General features: G+C 43.0%; 1 protein-coding gene across 6 annotated transcripts in view; it reads left to right on the plus strand.

Annotated features, from left to right (window-relative positions):
• The window catches only part of LOC144681248 (ankyrin-2-like), an 866,008-nt gene that overhangs the window by 665,679 nt on the left and 175,333 nt on the right, over positions 1–24,996 (plus strand). For all 6 annotated transcript variants that reach the window (XM_078542889.1, XM_078542897.1, XM_078542890.1 and 3 more), the window contains one exon: positions 3,113–3,185. In XM_078542889.1, coding sequence (XP_078399015.1) covers positions 3,113–3,185 — 73 coding nt within the window. The remainder of the gene's footprint in view (positions 1–3,112; positions 3,186–24,996) is intronic.

Raw genomic sequence — 24,996 nt, forward strand, 5'->3', positions numbered from 1 at the left:
GATTCAGAAACTCAATGAAATGGATCAAATTTGCTTAAGACACCAAACTAGGTGGGTCAGTGGGATTAGAGGAGACAACCCAGAAATTACTTTGGACAAAATATAGAAGTTGACAGAACAATGGCAGATTAAATTTGCACAGATATGTGTAAATGCTGCACATAGGAAGGAAAAATGATGATATAGGTACTCCTTGAAATAACTAAGATGAAATTGAAAAAAACCTAACAATCTCTAGTAAACCTGACACTCAACGTGTCCAAGCAGTGCAAGAGCTCCAATCAACAAAACCAATAGAATCTCAAACTTTGCTGCTAAAAGGATAGGATTTAAACTCGAGGAAGCCATGATCACACACACTCTGATCAGACCACACCTTGAGTATCATGAAATCCAACTGTCAACAGAGATGGTTGATTAGAATTAAGTAAAGCATATGCCAAGTTTAAATATAACTTTACAATGAACCTTATTCGCTTTCAGAACAGAACAGTGTACCCTATGTTAACATAATAGTGTGAGCATATATTCCAATCCATTTCAGGATTTGGCAAATGGATCAGTAACTACAATCCGTAAAATAACCATCTCCTTTATTGGTCAATACGTCTGTTTTGGGAAGCTGCATCCTAGACATATAGCAACGTTGCAAAATTGTCTGTTCTGAGTGATGCACCACTGTGGTGAGCAAAGTATTACGGGGACAAGGGAATCATAAGAGATAGGAGTAGAAATTAGGCCAATCGGCCCATCGAGTCTGCTCCACGATTCAATCATGGCTGATAAGCTTCCCAACCCCATTCTCCCACCTTCTCCCCGTAACCTTTGATCCCCTTACCAACCAAGAACCTATCTATCTCAGTCTTAAATACACTCAATGACCTGGCCTCCACAGCCTTCTGTTGCAATGAATTCCATAGATTCACCACTCTCTGCTAAAGAAGTTTCTCCTCATCTCTGTTCTAAAAGGTCTTCCCTTTACTCTGAGGCTGTGCCCTCGGGTCCTAGTCTCTCCTACTAATGGAAACATCTTCCCCACGTCCACTCTATCCAGACCTTTCAGTATTCTGTAAGTTTCAATCAGATCCCTCCTCATCCTTCTAAACTGCATCGAGTATAGACCCAGAGTCCTCAAATGTTCCTCATATGTTAAGCCTTTCATTCCTGGGATCGTTTTCGTGAACCTCCTCTGGACCCTCTCCAGGACAAGCACATCCTTACTGAGATATGGGGCCCAAAATTGCTCACAATATTCTAAATGTGGTCTGACCAGAGCCTTATAAAGCCTCAGCAGCACATCCCTGCTTTTAAATTCTAGTCTTCTCGAAATAAATGCCAACATTGCATTTGCCTTCCTAACTAACGACTCAACCTGCAAGTTAACCTTAAGAGAATCCTGGACTAGGACTCCCAAGTCCCTTTGCACTCCAGATTTCTGAATTCTCTCCCCATTTAGGAAATAGCCTATGCCTCTATTCTTTCTACCAAGTGCATGACCTCACACTTTCCCACGTTGTATTCCATCTGCCACTTCTTTGCCCATTCACCTAACCTGTCCAAATCCTTCTGCAGCCTCCCCGCCTCCTCAATACTACCTGTCCCTCCACCTATCTTTGTATCATCTGCAACTTAGCCAGGATGCCCTCAGTTCCTTCATCTAGATCATTAATGTATAAAGTGAAAAGTTGTGGTCCCAAAACTGACCCCTGTGGAACTCCACTAGTCACCTGCTGCCATCCTGAGAAGGACCCCCTTATCCCCACTCTCTGCCTCCTGCCAGACAGCCAATCTTCTTTCCATGCCAATACCTTGCCTCTAACACCATGGGCTCTTATCTTACTGAGCAGCCTCCTGTGCGGCACCTTATCAAAGGCCTTCTGGAAGTCCAAGTAGATAACATCCATTGGCTCTCAATGGAATCATAGAGAAGCATGACTGCTTGTAATTTTCTGCATTTGCTGATGTTCACTTGCTGTTTGACTTTATTCCAAGGTAAGTAAGAGAAAGGATTATGGATTTTGAGATAGATAGTAAAACAAAATATAAATGTAAGGGCTGAATCACTTAACTGCAATAAATAATTGAAAATGCATAACCTCGAACATCTGCCGGTGAATATTGAACCTGTCAATATAACATTCTCTGAAAACAATATACAAAAAGTAGCTTCACAATAAGTGAGCAAAATAGGTCTCACCTGATTCCTCTGCTATAACTGACCAATTTATATTGAGCCAAAGGTCTCTATGGCAGTGTTCTGGCGGGTTTCAGATTATCACTAAATGCTGCCTTTACTTCTCAATAATTACTTTACGCTGTTCTTCTAACATCCTGGGTCAGGTAACATCTGATCTATGTGTCTGTCTTTCAAACAATGCCACAAGTATTTGAAATTCAATTAAATAAAAATAATGACATTGGCTGTGCACAGAGATTCAGGTTAATATCATTAGTATTGCACTTTGTTTAAATCAAACTGCAGCTTTGTCCTGGTGAAAGGATAAATAAATACTGAGTAATAGAAGTTTTAAGATTATATTTATGCTGATAAACATACTGATCCTGAGAGGTTAGGTGGCATAAATCAGCCAAGACTGCAGCACAACTGACCAGGCCTAGATTGCCTGACTCTCAGCTAGGCCATGAATTTCTATTTGGAACTGAAACTTCATCCACCCTAAATATATTTTGTGACATCAGAGGGGGCAGGTCAAAGGGGAGATAATTCCCTGAGGCTCCTGCTGCCCTACCACCCTCCCCCCACCCCCCTGTTGATCCTCATAGCAACCAGCTTTTCATTGCGATTGGGATTATTGCTATTGAATTTTCATTGCTATTGCAATTAGGCAAAAGTGGTTCAAGTTTTGAACCAAATTTGAGAAGTGAAGAAAGTCAATAAACAAAGAAGCAGTTATCCTCTGAGCTTACCAACAATAATTATTTATTGAATTATGAGTTGTGGTACCTGATTGATGTAAGCACAAATGGCAGAACTTTCAAAATAGATACAGCAGAAATGAAACTGAGGTTGACAGGTTGGTATGCTGCCATTCAGTGGTTCTTCCTGCAAACAGTTAACATATTCCTGTATTTCTATTCCTACTTATTGCAGACTGTAACTGAAAAACACAAGCTGAATGTACCCGAGACCATGACTGAGATTTTGGATGTCTCAGATGAGGAAGGTGAGAAATGTTTTTATCTGTACAATACTATCAACAATGATATGAATTGTTGCCATACTAAAACTATGATTATTATTCTCATTCCTTGATGTGATGGTTATAATTTTAAAATGCAATACCATTTTAAAAGATCTAACCCAGATTTTTTGATAATATAAGGTGTTGTTCATAACTGTTAGATTGTTTTATTTTCTATACCCTAGAGTGAAGGTGAGAAATTCTAAACTAATATTGGAGTTATTTCATTTATCTAGCTATTTTGCCGTTTGTTGATCTTCTGGTGTTTTTGCTGCAAAATATATTTTGCTAGAGTCAGTTTTCCTGTCATTTCAGCCAACTTTAAATGATCTACAATTTGCATATTATCTAGCTGATAAGTAGGGAACAGGTTTCTCAGGATAAATTGATAATAATGCTAGAAAATTCCCTAAATCACATTTCAGTCTGGTGCAAAAATAAAGTCCAAGCTTCATGTGGCCGTAAGTTCCTCTGGAAAATCATTGGTTCCTGAGCTTGTGTCAAGTTCCTTTGCATGGAATTGTAATTAAAAGTTGATGGGATCTATGACGTGTGTGCATCTCCCTGTTATCAAGTAGTAAAATGGAAGAATAATAACTATAAACTTAATTGGCCTAAAGTATGCTTCTGGGTAAAAGCAAAATCCACTGAATTACTGAGCCACCTAGTCCAATATGATTCAAGGTTCAATCTTTGGTTTGTACTGAGTTAGCTGATCTCAGCTGGGACAGCAGTTATGATGCATCAGGTAAATTGTCTGTGCCACCCTGATCTCCTGATCATTGACTGCTGCCACAAAATGTATGTGTAAAAGATGAAGCCTGATTTGGGCTTACCTTTGACGATACCCAGGGTGAAGTACCCTATCACCTGTGAACTTACATATAAAGAATAACCACTTTGGACAAGCACGTGAGGGTACTTGGTGACATTGAAACAGTACACCAGCGGCATTAAGTGCCTTCAGGAGAGGAGAAGAGAAAAGAGACAAAAAAACTGGGAAGAAAAAATAATTGGAAACATACACATCATATTCTCAAATGATCTATAGATCACTACATTTATGAAAATTAGTGCTCAGATTAAAAAAAAACTCACTGCAAGCAGTGTAAAGCACTATAGGTACTGCTTGCTCTTTGTCTGGGGCTATGTTGGTTATGGATTCTGCAACAACAACTTGAATTATTTAGCACCTTTAATGTTGTAAAACATCCCATGGTGCTTCCTGGAATCATTATCAAACAAATGACATTGACCCTCATAAGGAGATATTGGGGCAAATGAATAAAAGCATGCTCAAAGAGGTACGTTTTAAGAATCATCTTAAGAGAGGAAAGGAGGTAAACCGGTGGAGAGGTTGCGGAAGGGAATTCTGGAGCTTAGGGCTTTGGAAGCTAATGGCATGGCCACCAATGGCAATTAAAATTGGCCAGAATGTGGGAATGCAGTTATAGGGATGAAGAGCATTACATAGCTATGGAGGGGCAAGGCCATGGAGGGATTTGAAAGCAAAGATGAGAATGTTAAAATCAAAGTGTTGCTTTACCAGGAGCCAATGTAGGTCAAAGAGCACAGGGGCGATGAGTGAACAAGACTTGGTGTGAGTCATGATACGGGCAGCAGAGTTTTGGATGAGCTCAAGTTTACAGTGGGCAGAATGTGGGAGGCTAGCCAAGATCGCATTGGAATAGCTAAGTCTAGAGGTAACAAAAGCATGGATGAGAGTTTCAGCAACAGATGAGTTGAGGCAAGGGCATGGTCAGATAATGTTAAGGTGGTCGAAATAGATGGCCTTAGTGATGGAATGGGTCTGTGGTTGGCAGCTCATCTCAAAGTCAACTATGACACCAAAGTTAGCATTTTACCAATGATTAGGGGACGTGCTGTCACATGGAGAAACCACCAGATAAACCCTGGTGGCCACCAAGCAGGCTCCTTGAGGGGATGAGGGGGGTGGGGGTGTGGTGCCTCCTTTTTGGGCACACTTTGGCCCATGGAGGGTTCCCCCAGCAACAATGGCTGCCCCTGCGGCAACACTGCACCTGCCCCAAGTGACCAATCCCCCGCTCACCTCACAGGAGCATGCCTGCCTGTAGCCAGCATCCACAGACTTGTCTTCAAGGTGTGCAGCTGTTGATGGACCTTCTCCTGCCAAGTGGAGCCCTGGCAATGGCCATTACTTGCCATGCTGCTGCTGAGGCATCTGACTTGCCAGCCCTATGATTGGGTCGTCAGGTTTTTGGGGCTGGCTGCCTTCTTTAATAAGAAAGCAGTCCCAGTGAAGCCACTTAACTGGCTGTTCTGGCAAAATGCAGCCAGGATCCCACTTTCAGCCTAAACAACGGGACTTCTGCTGCCTCTGCAGAATTCCGGCCTGTGTTTTCTGATGATGTCACCAAGGGACAGCTTTTGGATGAGGACTAGGAAGAGGCCAAGAATAGATTCTTGCAGCCAGCAGAGGCAACAGCCTGGGAAGCAAAGCCATTGCGGGTGATATTCTGGCTGTGACTGGATAGATAAGAATGGTACCTGGTGGGTGCAGTCCCATCCAGCTAGACAAGAGTGGAGAGGCATTGGATGATGATGGCAAGGTCAGCCATGTCAAAGGTTAGTGTCAGAATGAGGAGGGATAGTTTACCTTTTTCACAGTCACATAGGATATCATTTGTGACAGTGGCCAGATTGGAGGGATGCAAACATGGAAATATAAAAAAAGATTTCAATCCAGGAATTATTCATAACATGTCTGCCTTCAGCATTTTTTTGAAAATGACCCAACAGCCATAGGATGAAAAAAAACTGGTGCTTGTGGTATTCCTGTTCCTGAATGTTTTCTTTCAGTCTTGAAATGGGCCTCTATGTGCCATTAAAAATTTGTCACTTCTGTCCAATCATATAAATATTTTGTGGTGTCAAAAAAAATCAAAAGAACATCAGTTACCTTCATGCATATGGCATGGAATTGCTCTGTATATGCTACTGTTTCACAGCAGGGTTTCATCTTGATAGTTGTTGTTTACTGGCATGCAGGATAAAGGAAATCCACAATGAAATGCTAGGTTTATGTTTTACTATTGATAGCGAGACAGGAGAGGCATGGGTAGATGTTCATCTTCACCAGGTAGGTGGTAATTTAGCAGAGCACTTCCACAACCATTATAGAACACAGCTGATTTTTATTTCATTGATTTAAGTGGATTGAAAATCAGTCCGCTTCTATAAAGTGTAGTCAGTCTGCTCTGACAGATTACTACTGAGGTAGTAAAGATAAAATTCTACCTTGCTATTTTAACTGTTTGTAATTATCAAGCTTGCTGTTTGAAAATACCAAAAAAGATTAATTATAAATAAGAGGAGTACGTGTATGACCTAGCCCCGCTACTCCACAGGCTATACCTTTAATTTAAAAGTTTAATTTTCTCACCAAAATAGCCAATCATCTATTTTTCCTACTGATGCCCAGAATAAAGAGTCTTCAACCAGGCTTCTTTCAATAAATTCATAACGATTGTTTATAATAAAACAAAAATAAAACAAAAAACTACTGCGGATGCTGGAAATCCAAAACAACAAAACATTGGAGAGACCAAATGCAAACTGGGCGACCGCTTTGCAGAACACCTGCGGTCTGTCCGCAAGAAAGACCCAAACCTTCCTGTCGCTTGCCATTTTAACACTCCACCCTGCTCTCTTGCCCACATGTCTGTCCTTGGCTTGCTGCATTGTTCCAGTGAAGCCCAACGCAAACTGGAGGAACAGCACCTCATCTTCCGACTAGGCACTTTACAGCCTTCAGGGTTGAATATTGAATTCAACAACTTTAGATCTTAAACTCCCTTCCCCCATCCCCACCCCGTTTCTTCCCCCTCCCTTTTGTTTTTTTCAATAATTTATATAGATTTTTCTTTTCCCACCTATTTCCACTATTTTTAAATCTACAACTAATACCTTGTCAGTCTTTCCACCCCAACCCCACTAGAGCTGTACCTTGAGTGTCCTGCCATCCATTCTTAATTAGCACATTTTCTTAGATAATATCACCACCTTCAACACCTCTTTGATCCTTTTGTCTGTGACATCTTTTGATTATCTGCTCCTATCACTGCTTGCTTGTCCCTATAACCACCCCCCACCCCTCTCCTAACTATACTCAGTTCTGTTGAAGGGTCATGAGGACTCGAAACGTCAACTCTTTTCTTCTCCGCCGATGCTGCCAGACCTGCTGAGTTTTTCCAGGTAATTTTGTTTTTGTTTTGGGTTTTAGAGGATGGATGTCATAAAATAAGGGATAAAGTTTGCAGGGTCTTAACGCTGTCAACTTGGAGTTCCCTCCTGTCCGAGTGGACGTCTGGAAGTTCTCACCAACTGGTCTTAGCTTTGCACGTTCAAATGCAGACCAGTTACACTCAGATGCAGTTTCTCTGGCTGCAGGTTGATAGCTACACACAATTTTAGGCAAGGTAAAGAGAGGGAGTAGCCTTCCTTCCTCAGCTTGTTCCCAACAAGACTGCTTTCACAACCAGCAGGTTTACAACTTAAGTTTTTTTCTCTCTCCATGTGATTTCCAGCAAGTCCCAGCCTTTGCTTTTTCAGTTTTTTCCCTCCATCAATTAAAGTGATTGCTGTTCAAAACAAACAACCAGATCTTCCTTAAGCACCATAAAGGTCAGGTGATTTCTTGGAAGAGGCCTGCTTGTTGAAAGCTCCAAAGTGAACTTATGACCTTTTTAAAAAAAAAATCCGCAGGTTAGCACCCAAATGTACAGATAATGCCATGTCCTTCCATTTTGTAAAATAAAAATTCAGTCTTGAGAGATATGAGTAAAAACTGTAGAAATGTTAAGGAATCGGTCAGAGATCCATATAAGTTATCTGTTCAAATGCAAGATTTGCATTTTTAAACAATGCAGTAAATTTTATGTGGTTTCAAGTAGTGGTGGAGCTGGGTTTTGAGTGACTGGGGATAGGGGACACATGGATTGAACTCCGACTCACTTAGCCCGAAGGCTGTGCCAGGAACTGGGAATACCAACCCACCTACTCAGAAGTCCGAGCCAGGCACTGGAGGCATCTGGGGGCCAAATCTGGATGATGAATGGGTGACAGAGGTTCCTGGGTTAAAAATAAAGCTGGTCTTCCAAAACTGTGTGGGCTGACCTCAAAAATAATTTGGGGGTGGGGAGCAGGGTGTGGGGTGACTCCGTCATTTGTATAATCTCTTATTTACAATTCCCTCAGCACTTTTCCAGAACATGGGTCAGTCTAATTGTTTCCCCCAGGCAGAACACAGGTGGAAGCAAGTTGGTTGTCCATTTTACACCTACTTGATTAGGTCCATCAATGGAAAGGAAATTCAGACAGGCTGTATAATGGCCTACCAACTTACTTCATTGGTTCTTGCCCAGTGAGAACAGTCCTGGTAATTATGCTGCAGGGAAATCCAAACTCACTTGATTAGGAACATTTTGTGAAGGCCCTATAGGTATAATTCTGTGATTCTCACAATTGCAGGAGGATTATGAATTGTGGTCTCCAATCCATGATTCTCAGTCCATTAGAATGAATCACAGACTGGATGCCTATTTTGTGCTCACTGCTCCCTGCCAGGGGCTCAGAATTGCAAAAACTATCCTGTAAATCTGACGGGGAAAATGTGAGACTAATCTATCTGTGGAATTAAACGATGTGATCTGTATGCCAGCTAGTTCTAATGTGGTGGGACAAAGCGTGGGCAGAAGTGGTTTGCAGGTGAAAGAGTTGACAATAAACTTTTAGTTGCTGTTACTTATATCATGAGAACCCTGAGCCACTACATCTACAAAGTGATAAAACTGATTCATCCCGACACTGGCATCTCCTCCAAGACCATAAGCATCATGAACTCGTTCGTGAACAATATTTTCGAGCGCATCGCGGGTGAGGCTTCCTGTCTGGCCCATTACAACAAGCGCAGCACCATCAGCTCCCGGGAGATCCAGACCACCGTGCGCCTGCTGCTGCCCGGGGAACTGGCCAGGCACGCCGTGTCGGCAAGGACAATGGTGGAGACCAAGTATACCAGCTCCAAGTAAAACTCTGCAATGGACTGAAAAGCTTTCAAATTGTGAGAACACACCTGCAAATTAACACAATAGAACCCTTCTACAGGGTGGTCTTTGGCTGCACTCCTAGCCAGGCAGATAAGGAGGGCCTGTGGAAGAAGGAAAAATCAGCTTAGACTAATTTAAGACCAGTTCTACTGGAATATCTTTGGCCAGGCTGTTAATCAGCTTCCCGCTGCATCGGGAAACAAGCTGACTGGAAAACCCAGTCGGCCTTCAAAACTTACCTTTGACAAGGCTCTTAATGAGCCTAATTGTGTTTTCAAAGTAAATCAAAGCAGTCCAGAAGCCAGTGGCTTTTTTTGCCTTCTCTCTGTGAAAGCTGCAGATCAATCTTTTTCAAATTTAAAGAGCTGTGGACATTTAAATCACTTCTGATCATGACAGTAGAGTTCCAAGCATTGTTTTCTTCAGTTTTGCATAATGGTACTTTTCCCAATTGGGAAAGTATTCTGATGCATCTTTTTTTTACATTCATTCATGGGATGTGGGCTTCGCTGGCTGGGCCAGCATTTATTTCCCATCCCTAGCTGCCCTTGAGAAGGTGGTGGTGAGCTGCCTTCTTGAACTGCTGCAGTCCATGTGGTGTGGATACACCCACAGTGCTGTTAGGAAGGGAGTTCCTGGATTTTGACCCAGCGACATTGAAGGAACAGCAATATATTTCCAAGTCAGGATGGTGAATGACTTGGAGGGGAACTTCCAGGTGGTGGTGTTCCCATCTATCTGCTGCCCTTGTCCTTCTAGATGGTAGTGGTTGTGGGTTTGGAAGGTGCTGTCGAAGGAGCCTTGGTGAATTCCTGCAGTGCATCTTGTAGATGGTACACTGCTGCTACTGTGTGTCAGTTGTGGAGGGAGTGAATGTTTGTAGATGTGGTGCCATTGAAGCAGGCTGCTTTATCCTGGATGGTGTCAAGCTTCTTGAGTGTTGCGGGGGCTGCCCTCATCCAGGCAAGTGGGGAGTATTCTTTCACACTCCTGACTTGTGCCTTATAGACGGTGGACAGGCTTTGGGGAGTCAGGAGGTGGGTTACTCAGTGCACTATTTCTAGCCTCTGACCTGCACTTGTAGCCACAGTATTTATATGGCTAGTTCAGTTCAGTTTCTGGTCACTGGTAACCTCAGGATGTTGATAGTGGGGGTTTCAGTGATGGTAATGCCATTAAACACCAAGAGGCGATGGTTGGATTCTCTCTTGTTGGAGATAGCCAGTGCCTGACACTTGTGTGGCGTGAATGTTACTTGCCACATGTTAGCCCAAGGCTGGATATTGTTCAGGTCTTGCTGCATTTGGACATGGACTGCTTCAGTATCTGAGGAGTTGCAAATGGTGCTGAACATCGTACAATCATCAGCGAACATCTCCATTTCTGACCTCACGATGGAAGGAAGGTCATTGATGAGCAGCTGAAGATAGTTGCGCCGAGGACACTACTCTGAGGAACTCCTACAGTGATGTTCTGGAGTGGAGATGACTGACCTCCAACAACCACAACCATCTTCCTTTGTGCTAGGTATGACTTCAATCAGCGGAGATTTTTTCCTCTGATTCTCATTGACTCCAGTTTTGCTAAGGCTCCTTGATGCCGCACTCGGCCAGTTGCTGCCTTGATGTCAACACTTACACAATGCTGGTGAATGTAATGGTCGACTTACCTTTGTGGGACAGATCTGCACGATTAATCACTACAGTAAAAACATATCTAACTTATAATACAGCTTCTAAGAATGGTATTGGAAGCTGTCAAACCATTTAACGCTTACCTGCCAGAATGTCATTGACTCCTCAGCCGGCCACCCCCAAGGTTCATGACTGTCAATCAAGGCAGGTTTTCAGAAGCCTTCCAAAACCAATCCAACCTGATGGAAGCTATACTTCCTCTAGAACTGTCAATAGCAACCCCATCATAGAATGTACATGTGGGGTCATTACCTGAACCTGACCCAAAGCTCTCCCAATGTATTGGAAGTTTGTATGGGCTACTTTTTCAATGGGAAATTCAAAATTGCAGTCCCATAGACTTGTTTTTTTGACAGATCCAACCCATTTCCAACTTATTTGGACCATGAAAATCCAGGCCCAGATTGCCAAACCAAAACCTGTCTCCAACCCACTCATTCTGGCTTTAAATGAGTCAGGAAGGTGGACGGGCAATGAGCCTTGAGCCTTATTATCATTCAGCGTCTTGAATTTAACTGTTGTTATGATTCATACCATTATTTTTCTTTCTGTACCTGGTTTGACATTGAGTGCATTATTCGAGTTGATGCTTCCTGGATCAATCTCTGCACTGTTCAATCCTCAAAAATTCAATCTGATTGTTAAGGAGTCATACAGTTGCTTAGCCTGTTCACTCAGATCTCAGATGCTCTGTACAGGGTGCTGCACCATTTCAATTTCTCCATAACAGCAAATGCAGGGCAAAGTCTCATAGAAATCAGACAGGTAAGGGTAAATTTAATGAATGGCAGACTTCATTTATTTGTTGGCTACAGCAAATTCTGGGCCATTAACATATAGATACCAGAGAAAGAATGATTTCTGTCAGCTACAAACAACATTTGTCAATTAATTTTACAGACATTTTTTATCCTTTCATGGGATGTGAGCATTACTGGCAAGGCCAGCATTTGTCACCCATCCCTAATTGCCCTTGTGAAGCTTTCTTGAACCGCTGCAATCCATGTGATGTAGGTACACCTACAGTGTTGTTAGGAAGGGAGTTCCAGGTTTTTGACCTGCAACAGTGAATGAAAAGTGATATGGTTAAGTCAGGATGATGTGTGTCTTGGAGAGGAACTTGCAGGTGGTGGTGTTCCCATGCATCTGCTGCCCTTGTTCTTCTAGCTGGTAGAGGTCACATGTTTGGAAGGTGCTGTCAAAGGAGGCTTGGTGAGTTTCTGCATCTGGTATATGGTACACCCTGCTGCTACTGTGCGTCCGTAGCGGAGGGAGTGGATATTGAAGGTGGTGGATGGTGTGCCGATCAAGTGAGCTGCTTTGTTCTGGATGATGTTGACCTTCTTGAATGTTGTTGGAGCTGTAGTCATCCAGGCAAGTGAAGAGTATTTCATCACACTCCTGACCTGTGCCTTATAGATGGTGGACAGGCTTTAGGGAACCAGGAGGTGAGTTACTCAGCTCAGAATCCCTAGCCTCTGACCTGCCCTTGTAGCCACAGTAATTATATACCTGGTCCAGTTAAGTTGCTGGTCAGTGGTAGCCCCCAAAATGTTGATGGTGGATGATTCAGCGATGGTAATGCCATTGAATATTGAGGGAAAATGGTTGGATTTTCTCTTGTTAGAAATGGTCATTGACTGGCACTTGTGTGGCACAAATGTTACTTGCCACTTATCAGCCCAAACCTGAATGTTGTCCAGATCTTGCTGCTTATAGACATGGACTGCTTCAGTATCTGAGGAGTGACGAATAATATTGAATACACTGCAATCATCAGCAAATATCCTCATTTCTGAAATAATGGATGGAAGTTCATTGATGAAGAAGTTAAAGAGGGTTAGATCTAGGACACCACCCTGGGGAACTCCTGCAACAGTGTCCAGGGGCTGAGATAATTAGCCCCCAACAACCACAACCATCTTCCTTTGTGCTAGACCTGCCTCTGACCTGTGGAGAGATGTCCCCCAATTTCTATTGACTTCAATATTACTAGGTCCCTTGGTACCATTCTTGGTCAAATATGGCCTGATGTCAAAGGCAGTGACACGCACTTCATGTCTTGAGTTCTCCTCACTTTTGTCCATGTTTGGACCAAGGGTGAAAATGAGGTCAGGAGCCAAGGAGCCCTGGCAGAACTCAGCAGGGTACTGCTGTGTTAGTAGTGCTTGATAACACTGTCGACGGCATCTTCAATTCCTTTGCTGATGATTGAGAATAGACTGATGGGGCAATAATGGGTGGATATATCCTGCTTTTTGTGGACAGGAAATACCGAGACAATTTTTCATGTTTTCAGGTAGATGCCAGTGTTGTAACTGTACTAGAACAGCTTGGCTAAGGGTGGGGCTAGTTCTGGAGCACAAGTCTTCAGTCCTACTGCTGGGATGTCGTCAGCGCCCATAGTATTTGTTGTGTGCCTTCAGCTATTTTTTTGATATAGATGGAGTGAATCCATGTTCAAATGCAGCAAGACCTGGACGATATCCAGGCTTGGGCTGACAAGTGATAAGTAACAATCGCACCACACAAGCACCAGGCAATGAAATCTGCAGCAAGAGAGAATCGAACCATAACCCTGTGACATTCAATGGCATTAGCATCACTGAATCCCCCACTGTCAACATCCTGGGGTTGCCATTGACCAGAAACTGAACTGGACTAGCCATATAAATACTATGGCTACAAGAGCAGGTCAGGGACTAGGAACCCTGTGGTGAGTAACTCACCTCCTGACTCCCCAAAGCCTGTCCACCATCTACAAGGTACAAGTCAGGAGTGTGATTGAATACCCTCCACCTGTCTGAATGAGTGCAGCTCCAATAACACTTAAGAAACTTGACACCATCCAGGATAAAGCAGCCCGCTTGATTGGCACCCCTTCCACAAACATTCACTCCCTCCACCACCAGCGCATAGTGGCAGCAGTGTGTACCATCTACAACAAGCTGCACTGCAGAAACTCACCAAGGTAGCACCCACCAAACCCATGACTGCTATCATCTACAAGGATAAGGGCAGCAGATAGATGGGAATACCACCACCTGGAAGTTCCCCTCCAAGCCACTCACCACCCTGACTTGGAAATATATCACCGTTCCTTCACTGTTGCTGGGTCCAGATCCTGGAACTTCCTCCCTAACAGGTGTACCTACATCACAGGGACTGCAGCTGGTCAAGAAGGCCGCTCACCACCATCTTCTCAAGCGCAATTCGGGATGGGTAATAAATGCTGGCCTAGTCAGTGACACCCACATCCCGTAAATGAATTTTTTTTAAAAGTTGCTGAAGACAGGCATCTGTGGTTTTAGAGACCTGAGGAAGCGGCTAATACTGAAGACTAATACCCATAATTTTTCAGTGTGACACAAGCTATATTTTGCTGCTAAATTATAAACATCCAACTGTTAGGGCTGAATTTTTCCGTCAGTGAGCTGGGGGCGGGGCTTGCTCGCTGACGCGGGATGACGTTGGGCGGAACCCCCGACGTCATCCCACCCATTTAAATATTCAGGAAGGCGGGGACACAGCGCAATCAGCTGTCCGCCCACTGACCTGTCAATGACCAATTGAGGCCATTGACAGGGTAGTTAAATCAATTAAAGGCCCTGCCCGTCCAACCTTAAGGTTGGTGGGCAGGCCAGGAGCCCTGGCGGGCTTCTGAAAAAACATGAAACCTCATCCACTGGCGGGATGAGGTTTCATGAAGGGTTTAAAGAAGTTTATTAAAGTTTTTGTGCACTTTATTAATATGTCCCATCTCGTGTGACATTTTCACATGAGGGGGACATGTCAATGATTTTTTTATTTTTCTATTTTTACACATTGACAACCTTTCAGCGATCTCCCTGAAGCTGCACTTTGCCTCAGGGAGATGTGTGCTTTTTCGTGCGCATGGCGCTTCCCGCCAGGCATCACGCTGGGTGGGCCTTAATTGGCCTGCCCACTTAAAACGGCGGCAGGGCCCGTTTTGGCGGCGGCGATCGGCTGCCCGCCCGCCACCAAGTCAGTTGGGCTCGCCCGCCAAGGGCAAAATTCAGGCTTTGGTGGTTTCACATCTACACACTCAAAAGTCTCTCAATTTACCCTTTGTAATTCTGATGTCATCCAAAGTACCAATGCTTGTTTCCTCCCTGTAGAGACTGATAACCTTTAAAAAGGAATTTGAACTTCCAGTTAATAGCTGAAAAGATGACACAACTAAATTTTACATTTTAAAACTTTTATTGTAACCAAAGACTACAACATTCTTCACTAAACACTATCATGGTAGGCAACGTTTACGTTACACCACAAAACAGAACATTCCCCTTCGGAGAGTAGAACATTTTTAATTTATAAAGAGACAGGCATAGCTGGGGCCCATGTGGAGGAACAGGAGGAACTGGAGGAACAGCGCCTCATCTTCCGACTCCGGCCCATCTCCCGCGCATCCGCCCTCACGCCTTCTCCTCCCTCCCAGAAACATGATGGGGTCCCCCTTGTCCTCACTTATCACCCCACCAGCCTCCGCATTCAAAGGATCATCCTCCGCCATTTCCGCCAACTCCAGCATGATGCCACCACCAAACATATCTTCCCTTCACCCCCCCGGTGGCATTCCGTAGGGATCGTTCTCTCCAGGACACCCTGGTCCACTCCTCCATCATCCCCAACACCTCAACCCCCTCCCACGGCACCTTCCCATGTGACCACAGAAGATGCAACACCTGCCCCTTCACTTCCTCTCTCCTCACCGTCCAAGGACCCAAACACTCCTTTCAAGTGAAGCAGCTTTTCACTTGCACTTCCCTCAACTTAGTCTACTGCATTCGTTGCTCCCAATGCGGTTTCCTCTACATTGGAGAGACCAAACGCAGACTGGGTGACCGCTTTGCAGAACACCTTCGGTCTGTCCGCAAGCATTACCCAGACCTCCCTGTCGCTTGCCATTTCAACACTCCACCCTGCTCTCTTGCCCACATGTCTGTCCTTGGCTTGCTGCATTGTTCCAGTGAAGCTCAACGCAAACTGGAGGAACAGCGCCTCATCTTCCGACTTGTTCTACAGAACATTCCCTTTTTCTTTTAGTACAACCAAAAACACCTAACAGACACACTTTATACTGATTCTTAATTAGACATTCAATTCTCCCAGAACCACCCAAGGATTTACTTCTCTTTTCCTTTCTCAGCCTAGGAACTTTTAATCCCAGAACAGGCTTTGAAAGTGAATTCTCTCTCCCCCCCCGCCCCCCCCAACCCCCAGAGATTCTTCCTGTAGTGCAAGCTAGGTGAATCCTACAACCTCATTTTTAATTCCTCATGAATTCAGTCTTTTCAATCGAAGAACAAACTCCCACAGGCATCCCTGCGTGATGAACCACAACATCTTGCTGCCTAGAGCTCTCTCTCCCTCCCAGATCGTGGCATATTAAGCTTGTCTGAGAGTTTTCAGGGATATCTAGACCTCTCTCAAAGCCCATCTCCATGACAATGTGAATCACATGTGTCTTGTATCCAGGTAGAAATGCTGATTAATTATACTTGCGACCCCAACTCTCTTTTATCTTCATAGTTAGTAGACAGTTTAAAGTACAACTGTTTACAACCCAACATTCTGAACACTTGTCTGAGATTTGGAGACTCACAGCCTATCTACTGTTAGCACATAGGCTGCTGCCATTATCTCCAAGTGTAAACAGCTTACATCTTCTTAGCAGTAAAATAGTCTGGATCCCCTTTAATCTTTAGTAATGAAACCACCCAGGCATGCTGTCAGGTAGACATCAGAACAGGTCACATGATCCCTTCATTTTACCTTAAAGATATAGGCCAGAATTTTCCCATCGACAATTTGGGGGTGGAGCCCGCTCGCCAACAGGAAAATGACACGGAATGACGTCAAGAGGAACCCCCGACATCATCCCGGTCCCTTTAAACTTTTAGGAAGGTGGGCGGACAGCAAAATCAGCTGTCCGCCTGCCGACCTGTCAATGGCCAACTGAGGCCATTGACAGGCTAATTAAGATCATTAAAGACCTGTCCTTCCAATCTTAAGGCTGGCGGGCAGGCCAGGAGCCCCAGCGGACTCCTGATAATACATGAAACCTCATCCACTGGCGGGATGAGGTTTCATGTCCGTTTTTAAAAAGTTTAATAAAGTTTATGTCCTTTTTATTAACATGTCCCATCTCGTGTGCCATTGTCACATGAGGGGGACATGTTAATAATATTTTTATTTTCCTATTTTTTAAGTTTTGTGCACTGTCACTACTCTCCCTGAGACAGCACTTAGTCTTTAATTGGCCCGCCCACTCAAAATGGCAGCGGGGGTTGGCTGTCCCCGTACACCCTCCATGGACAAAATTCTGCCCATAGTCCCAAAACATAACAATCTTATAAACCTCTTCATAGTAACACTATCTTGTGCAAAGCCCTGTTCACCTAGCACCTGTTGTTGCTCCTGGTTGAGCATATTTTCATCCTCTAATTTTGTTCTCCTGAGAACTTCTGATTTTAATCGCATGATAATTGGTGGCTATGCCTTCAACTGCCAAAGCTCTGAGCTCTGCAATTCCCTTCCTAAAGCTCTCCAACTCTCTATCTATCTTTCTTCCTTTTACATGCTCCATAAAACTTTGATCCAATATTTGGTTATTTGACAAAATATTATTGTACGTGGCCCATTGTCAAACTTTTGCTTTATGACGTTCCTGTGATGTATCTTGGCACATATTGTTAAGCTAAGTGTTCTATATAAATACAAGTAGTTGTTTTTTATAACTTGATGCCTAATTATCATTAGTATTAGTTCTGATTTGACATTTTAAGATGCATTAAACAAGTAGCTGAATTTTGCCCACGCAAACTGGGGCAAACCTGTGTCAGTTAGGGGAAAAGAGGCTGGGGGATCCAATTCCAGGGTTCCTAACCCTATTCCTGCCTTGTGCTGTTTTCAAAGGCACGGGATAAAGGTGCAGGGGTTGCAATTCCACACTCAGCAATCCAAACAGCAGCAGCTCCTTTACAGGAGTAGTGATTTCAGAATCCACGCAATTTTCATGGATTCGGGCCAGCTCTGGCATCAAAAGTGACATGGTTCCTGCCAGATCAGAGGTGTTGTGAACCATTTGGTTCTGGTACATTTTGCAGGTAGCTTAAAAGGTGTTGCCAATTTCACATGTCATAAATAGATGCTGTATAATGTTTTAACTTTTTTTTTAATGCAGTGGTTGATTATTGGACTTTGTACTTAAAAAATTAAAAACCATTAAAATGACCAGCGTTGTGAAAGATGCATTAGGGTACTTTATCCTGATGATAAAGTTCTCATCAGCATTCAATGGTGTTGAGATTCGGCCTTTCATGTGTCATTTGGGCCTTGTGCTTTGATTTTTGCAGTAATTGACTGTCCAACCATCTGTTAAACCTTCAAAATAGCTGAACAAGTGGCTGATTTATTTGACTGACAACCCAACCATCTGTTGAACTGTTGAAGCAGTGTGACAGGTGGCTAAGTTCTTTGATAAGTCAACCATTTGTTCAACCTTTGAAGCAGTGGAACAATCAAAGGCTTTAATGTATTCAGCTCTAGAGATTTTGTTGACACAGTTATGCAGTGGAATCTCACTATGAAACCCCACTAATGCATTCAGCTCAGCAAGGATTGTTGATACAGCTCTCAAGGGGACTGTGAGATTTATTTTGATTGACAGCTTTATGAACTCTGAAGAGGATTGTGTTTTTGAAGTGATTTCTGAATAGCCGTTTGTTTATTTTGACAGTTTTATGACTGCCAAAAAAAGATTAAGGTTTTTTCAAGTGAAGTTTGAATGGCTGTATGTTTGATTGACAGCTTTATGAGCCCTTAAGAGGATTTTTTTTTCAAGTGAAGTTTGAATGGCTGTTTGTTTATTTTGATATATTCATGATCTTTTCAATACTTCTCAAAGTTATTATACAGCTTATGAGTTCTGTCCATCATGAATATTGGCTGACAAGGCACGGGGCGAATGTAGGGGGCATGGGTGGTATGGAGCGGGCATTGGGGATATGGTGCATGGGAATATGGTGATATGGGGAGGGCAGAGAGTTATGGCATGGGCTGAGATTGGTATGGGGCGGGTGATGGAGTGAGGGGTGAGGAATTGCCTAAATTTCATGTACAGAACTGGGCCGATGTCCCAGCAAATGGAGGCGGACCGTCTAACCTGCCGACCTCAGCATCCACCTGCCTCCATTCCCATCTCAGGCTCACTTCAGATGGTGGCAGCCCCAACCCCAGTCTGTCCCCACCACCCCACGGTGAAAATAGCGTGGATTTTGGCTGTGATATTCTAACACAATTTAATTTATTTTTTTTGAATTGAGTTTCTTCTTATTAGGAAAGTTTTAACTTTGTCCTGAAAAACTACCTAATGTACCCTCTATTTGTCCAAATTGAAGCTTCATATTTGCTTCAGTGTTTGAAATCCCAGTGTATAATTTCTACTGTTGTTGTTCAGATGAGGATTTGAATAAATTCAGATAACAGGTAATCTAAATTTATCTCACTTAAAGAATATATTTTGGGAAACAGGTAAGAAGTATGAATATCCTGATTTTTAAAAAATCTATATTCAGCCTATCTGCTTTTCCAGTCACTCGGCTCTGTCTCTTCAAAACCTCACCTAACCAGGTTTCAAGGCTGTATTGTCCTCTATGCTTAACCAAGGAATATGATCAATCTGATTTGAATGCCTTAACTGTCACTATTCTGTGTGGAAATCTATTCAAATTGGCAAAAATTAATGTCCAAATATTTAATGCCCTTGTGTGCCATTCCCGTCTGAACTGATTATGGCATTAATCTATTTACTTTAGAAAATGATTCATTACTCATCCTGCTTCTTCCAATTGTTTACAACAAGAGCTTCAGCTTTGCACTTTGTCAGCTGACAGTAGTCCTTAAAAGGTAAAATGTAATCTGTAACCATAACAACGGCTATGTAAGCTTTCATGTTGAATAGGCAGCCATTTATCAATAATATCTTTGTCAAAGCAGACATCGTTAATTCCTATTTAACCCATTTCTAGCCAGAGAAAAATAAGGTGGAAGTTTGTGCAGTCTTTGAATATTTGTAAACCTAATTATGTCACTCTTTCAGGGTATGTTATGATTAGGTTATTGAAGCTAAAAGGTTTAATTAATGGTGTTTCTGGTTGCCAAAGTAGCTGAGCAACATTATTATACTGAGCCATAATTTTCATGTTGCTGGGCACCTAGCACAATCTGCTGTTAGTGAGACTTGCCCATGCCCATACAGGTCTTTAAAATTTTTACATCCCAAGTTGCTGAAATTGCAAGCTGAAGCTGTCACAATGAGGGAATCAAGGCATCTGAGACAATAGGGCAAGGAATTGTGTATCTCCTTAACTTACGGGTTGTGAAAGTAATAGTATCCCAGACACAACAAGGTAGAGCCTGGATGTTCACTCTTCAAGGTAAATCACATCAACACTACACGAGTAATCTAAAATACTGCATAACTGTCCCAAGGACAGTTCACATGCCCAGATATTAGGGCCTGCTGATAATTTTGTTTCGGTAACAACAGGTAGCTTTCAAAATCATTGTTAAGCACCTAGTTTAAGCATTTCACCTATAGTAACAGGAGAGAAAAAAAGTATACTTGATAGGGGGGTAAAGTCTGCCCTGGCAGTGAGTGCAAGTTGAATGCAAAACAATAAGTCAGGCTTTAAGGTTCACTCCCCTTCATTGCCATCAAAATAAACAACTGGATTTTTAACTAGTTTAAGAGGAGTTGACTCCAGCATGTTTTCATGACAGCTGCAGACGAGAGGGCCCTTTTGGCCCCTTCTAACTCAAGCAGCTAGAAAAAATATAAAGTCCCCTTATCAAAGCATACAGTTGTGATTGTCTTGAAATCTGAGGTTGCTTGAAGTGATGACGGGTGCTATTTTTTCATCATTATATTACAAAATCTTTAACATCGGTGGCGGATTCTGCTTCTTACCTCTGTTCAATTTCTGATAAGTCATTTATATTGGTGTAGTGTCATTATGAACCAATTTTAACTAGTGGATACCAAAGCAAAATCAATTTGCCATGGACCATACTTAAGCTCCTTGGAACATTTTTTAGTATGTGAATGTTGTCACATAAATGCAGGTTCTTGTTGCTGTTAATGTTACAAATACCCAGACTAATGAATTGGGGTGTAATTTCACCAATTTGATTAGAGATTTAAATTGAGCCCTCTGTGTATATGTTTTTAGTATATTTTAAAGTACTTTGCTTGCATTGCAAGAATTGATTTTGTTTCATTCTGCATGATTAAACCTTCTCATTTCTTTTTTTCCCTTTTACCGAACAATTATAGGAGAAAACTTTTATTCACAATCTTCTCAGAAATTAATTCACCTATCCAGTATGTTGCAATTTTCTTTTTTGCTTGATTTGTTCCCTTCAAAGCTTTCATAGATTTGGAGTCTATTAATAGTTTGAGCAATAGTTATAGTAGCAACGCTGTGCTTTACCACCGCTGTCAATGCAATCTACTTCAATTTACTCTCCTCTCTTTCATTAGATTAAGGTATGCACACGGCCTAATAATGATTAACTGAGACTTTTGACAATATAGTCGTTGCAAACTAATGATCAGCTCAGAGATGCAGGTTTCTTGTAATGGACTTAAATGCTAGTGAGTAGTAATAGAATACTTTAACCTGAGCCACATATAATGATTTTAGATCTATGAACTGAGTTTCACTAACGTCACATATAAGGGTTGATTTTAACTTAAAGCAGTGCCGGAAATGGCTGGTAGCAAATCAGCACTGTTATATACACATTTCAATATTCTCTTCCAGTGGAAAGGTCAATTGGGTGGGATGTATAATGGGCAGCAGATCCACCTTTGCCACCACTGAAAGTTAAAATGAACCTTATAGATTCTGAGAATATGTCATGTAAAGTCCTAGGGAATCTCATCTTCCTGCCTTGGTCTGTAAAATCTAATGTACATCAACCTCATTAGAACTGTCTGTCACACACATTGCTGCCTCATTGGTTCATCTTGACCCACTACTCAATGTTGCCCAGGCCATACCAGTTAACATGGAGAACTTCCATGGCTCAGTAGGTACAATCTGGATCACCCCATCTTTGTGAAAGACTGCAAAGAAGTGATTATCACCAATCCTCCATCTGAAGAAAAATAAATATGGTCAACTCAAAATATTCTACCCCACATACCTGACTCAGCATGAATGTAGAAACCTCCATCCCACCCTGGCAGAGGAGAGCTCAATTGACACTCCACTACACATTTTACTTCTGGCTATCCTTCAACTCTTCCGAATTGACATCCTGCAGCTTAATGAAGGAATGACAGATCTAATGATTTCCCCAATCCTCTCCCCCCACCTCACCAAAACCAACTTCTGAGCATCCAACATCTTGCTGCACTTGGTTGAGGAACCACATCCATTTATTGATTTGTACCAAACTTTCACTCTTGGCTGCATGAGAACACATTCTCTGCTCATGTGCAACTTAGAAAAGCCCACAACACACATGGTGCTGGACTTTACACTTCCCTATCAGGGACACATATCATCCAGTGGGTGGCCTTCCCACTGCCTACCCGCTCATCCTGGAACTGTCTGAAATTTTACTGTGGACAGGGGAGGTGTCAGGTGGCCTGCTCACCTTTGGACCTCTTGAAGCTCTTTTGGCCACTTAGGGCCTCATCCCACTGCTGCCGGTATTTTACCAACCGTGGGGGGAGACCTGTTCTATGCAGGAAGCCCAGCAGCTTTAGCTGCACAGGCTGGTGTCAGGCAAAAGCGGGCCCTCCTTTGTGAGAGTGCTGGGCCCATCAGAGGCACCCCCTCCCTCAAGGTCATTACCCCCCCACCTGGGACTCTTGAACCTGGCCTTCATCCACCTCGCCAAGACTCATGACCTCCGGACCTACTTGAGCTCCTCAATGTGGTGAGACTGCCTGTATCCCAGGAGCGGCCACCACTCCTACCTGGACTGCTGAGACAACAGTCGGATGGTCGGTAGCTCCCTAAGATGGGACTTTCTCCCGAGAGAGCGGTGGTAGTCTTGCCTTAACGCAATTAACGCTGCTTCCAGTGTTAAATTGCTGTGGAACAGCCATTGGAATTGTGGGTTGGCCCCCCACCACAGCAAAGTCGGCGGGGGGGGAGGGTGGGGGGGTGGGGGGGTAGGGGTAGGGGGTGGACACCGTAGTGTCCTGTAAAACCCAGCCCCTTGGCAAAGCACAAACGGGCATTTACCACTCAGAGCTAGGAGTGCATGGCTTGGGAATGGAGCTGAGATAACATCAAGGGTCGCTGTGCCCTTTCCTGCAAGTCTGCCTCCCATTAGTCCAATTGCTGAAGAGAGAAGATAAAGAATCCCATTCAGCTCTTACCCATCCTCATTATTGCCTCAACCCACTGACTAATAATAATCCTAAGGCCCCGTTTCCAAGTGAACCCACAGCCACCCTAACCAGGAAAGACTTTCGCCCTGCAACAGGCACCTTCATCCTAATTTACACAACTTAATAACTATGTACGTTGGGGCAAAACAGCTCTTCATCATCTGTTTAACAAAATGCACCTGAACTTAGTGGTTAATAGTTGGTTGAAAATAAAGTGTTCCCTGTGGTGATTACACTGGTGCAGACAGCCTCGATATAATGGGATACAAGGCAGATTTGAACGTGCAATTTCCAATTTACCCAGATTGTTGGCGGAGAGGAATGTTGAATGATATTTGGATACTTCACCATTGTGTACGTTCTAGAAACTGTTAATAAAGTGTCTCCACACAGTGAGGTACCAATCTCAGCTTTGCCTCCATGAGGTGTCAGTGAGCAGAGGTCAGTTGTAGGGTTAATGCGCACAGTGAAAGGTATGTTACATTTCTCCATTTTCTATCCTGTACTTCTGCACTTATTTAACTTGATAAATTTTAGAGGCTTGTTGTAAGAATATACTGTTTAATCAATACTTGCTGTGGTCAATATTTACACTGTTGTATCTCCGAAAGCAGGTTGCATGTATCTAGCATGCTAATACATAATTATGTACATATATAATGTTGGTTCCCATCAAAATTGTCAGCCTTAAAATGGTAACAAAAATACTTCAATACTTGTCTGAAATTTACCAGATAGTATTGAAATATCTGAGTGGGAATTAATCAGATAATTAAACAATCTTGATGAATACAAAACATTGCCAAATGGAAAACTTGCTTTTTAATTAATATCGGTTGTACATAGGAACAGAGGAAATAGGAACGGGAATTGGCCATTTGGTCCATTGAGCCATTGAAACAAATCATCTACCTCTTACGCCATTTTCCCACTATCCCCATATCCCTTGATGCCATGAGTATCCAGAAATCTATCGTTTCTGTCTTAAACATGTTCAATGACTGAGCTTCCACAGCCCTCTGGGGTAGAGAACTCCAAAGATTCACCATCTTGAATGAAGAAATTCCTCTTCATCTCAGTCTTAAATGGCCTGCCCCTTACTCTGTGGTGGTAGCCCCTGGTTCTAGACTCACCAGCCAGGGGAAACATCCTATTCACATCTACCCTGTCAAGCCCTGTAAGAATTTTGTAAGTTTGAATGAGATCATCTCTCATTCTTTGAAACTCTAGAGAATACAGGTCCAGTTCCCTCAATCTCTCCTGATAAGACAATCCTGCCATCCTAGGGATTAGTCTGGTGAACCTCAGTTGCACTCCCTCTATGGCAAATACACCCTTCTCAGATAAGGAGACCAAAACTGTACACATTACTCCAGGTGTGATCTCACCAGGGCTCTATACAATTGCAGCAATACATCTTTACTCCTGTACTCAATTCCCCTTGCGATGAAGGTTGACATACCATTCACCTTCCTAATTGCTTGCTGCACCTGCTTGCGAGCTTTCAGTGACTCGTGAACAAGGACACCCAGGTCACAACACTTCCCAACCTCTCAGCATTTAAGGAAATG

This window comes from Cetorhinus maximus, chromosome 1 (genome assembly GCF_964194155.1).
Source record: "Cetorhinus maximus chromosome 1, sCetMax3.hap1.1, whole genome shotgun sequence".
In the NCBI taxonomy this organism is placed as follows: Eukaryota; Metazoa; Chordata; class Chondrichthyes; order Lamniformes; family Cetorhinidae; genus Cetorhinus; species Cetorhinus maximus.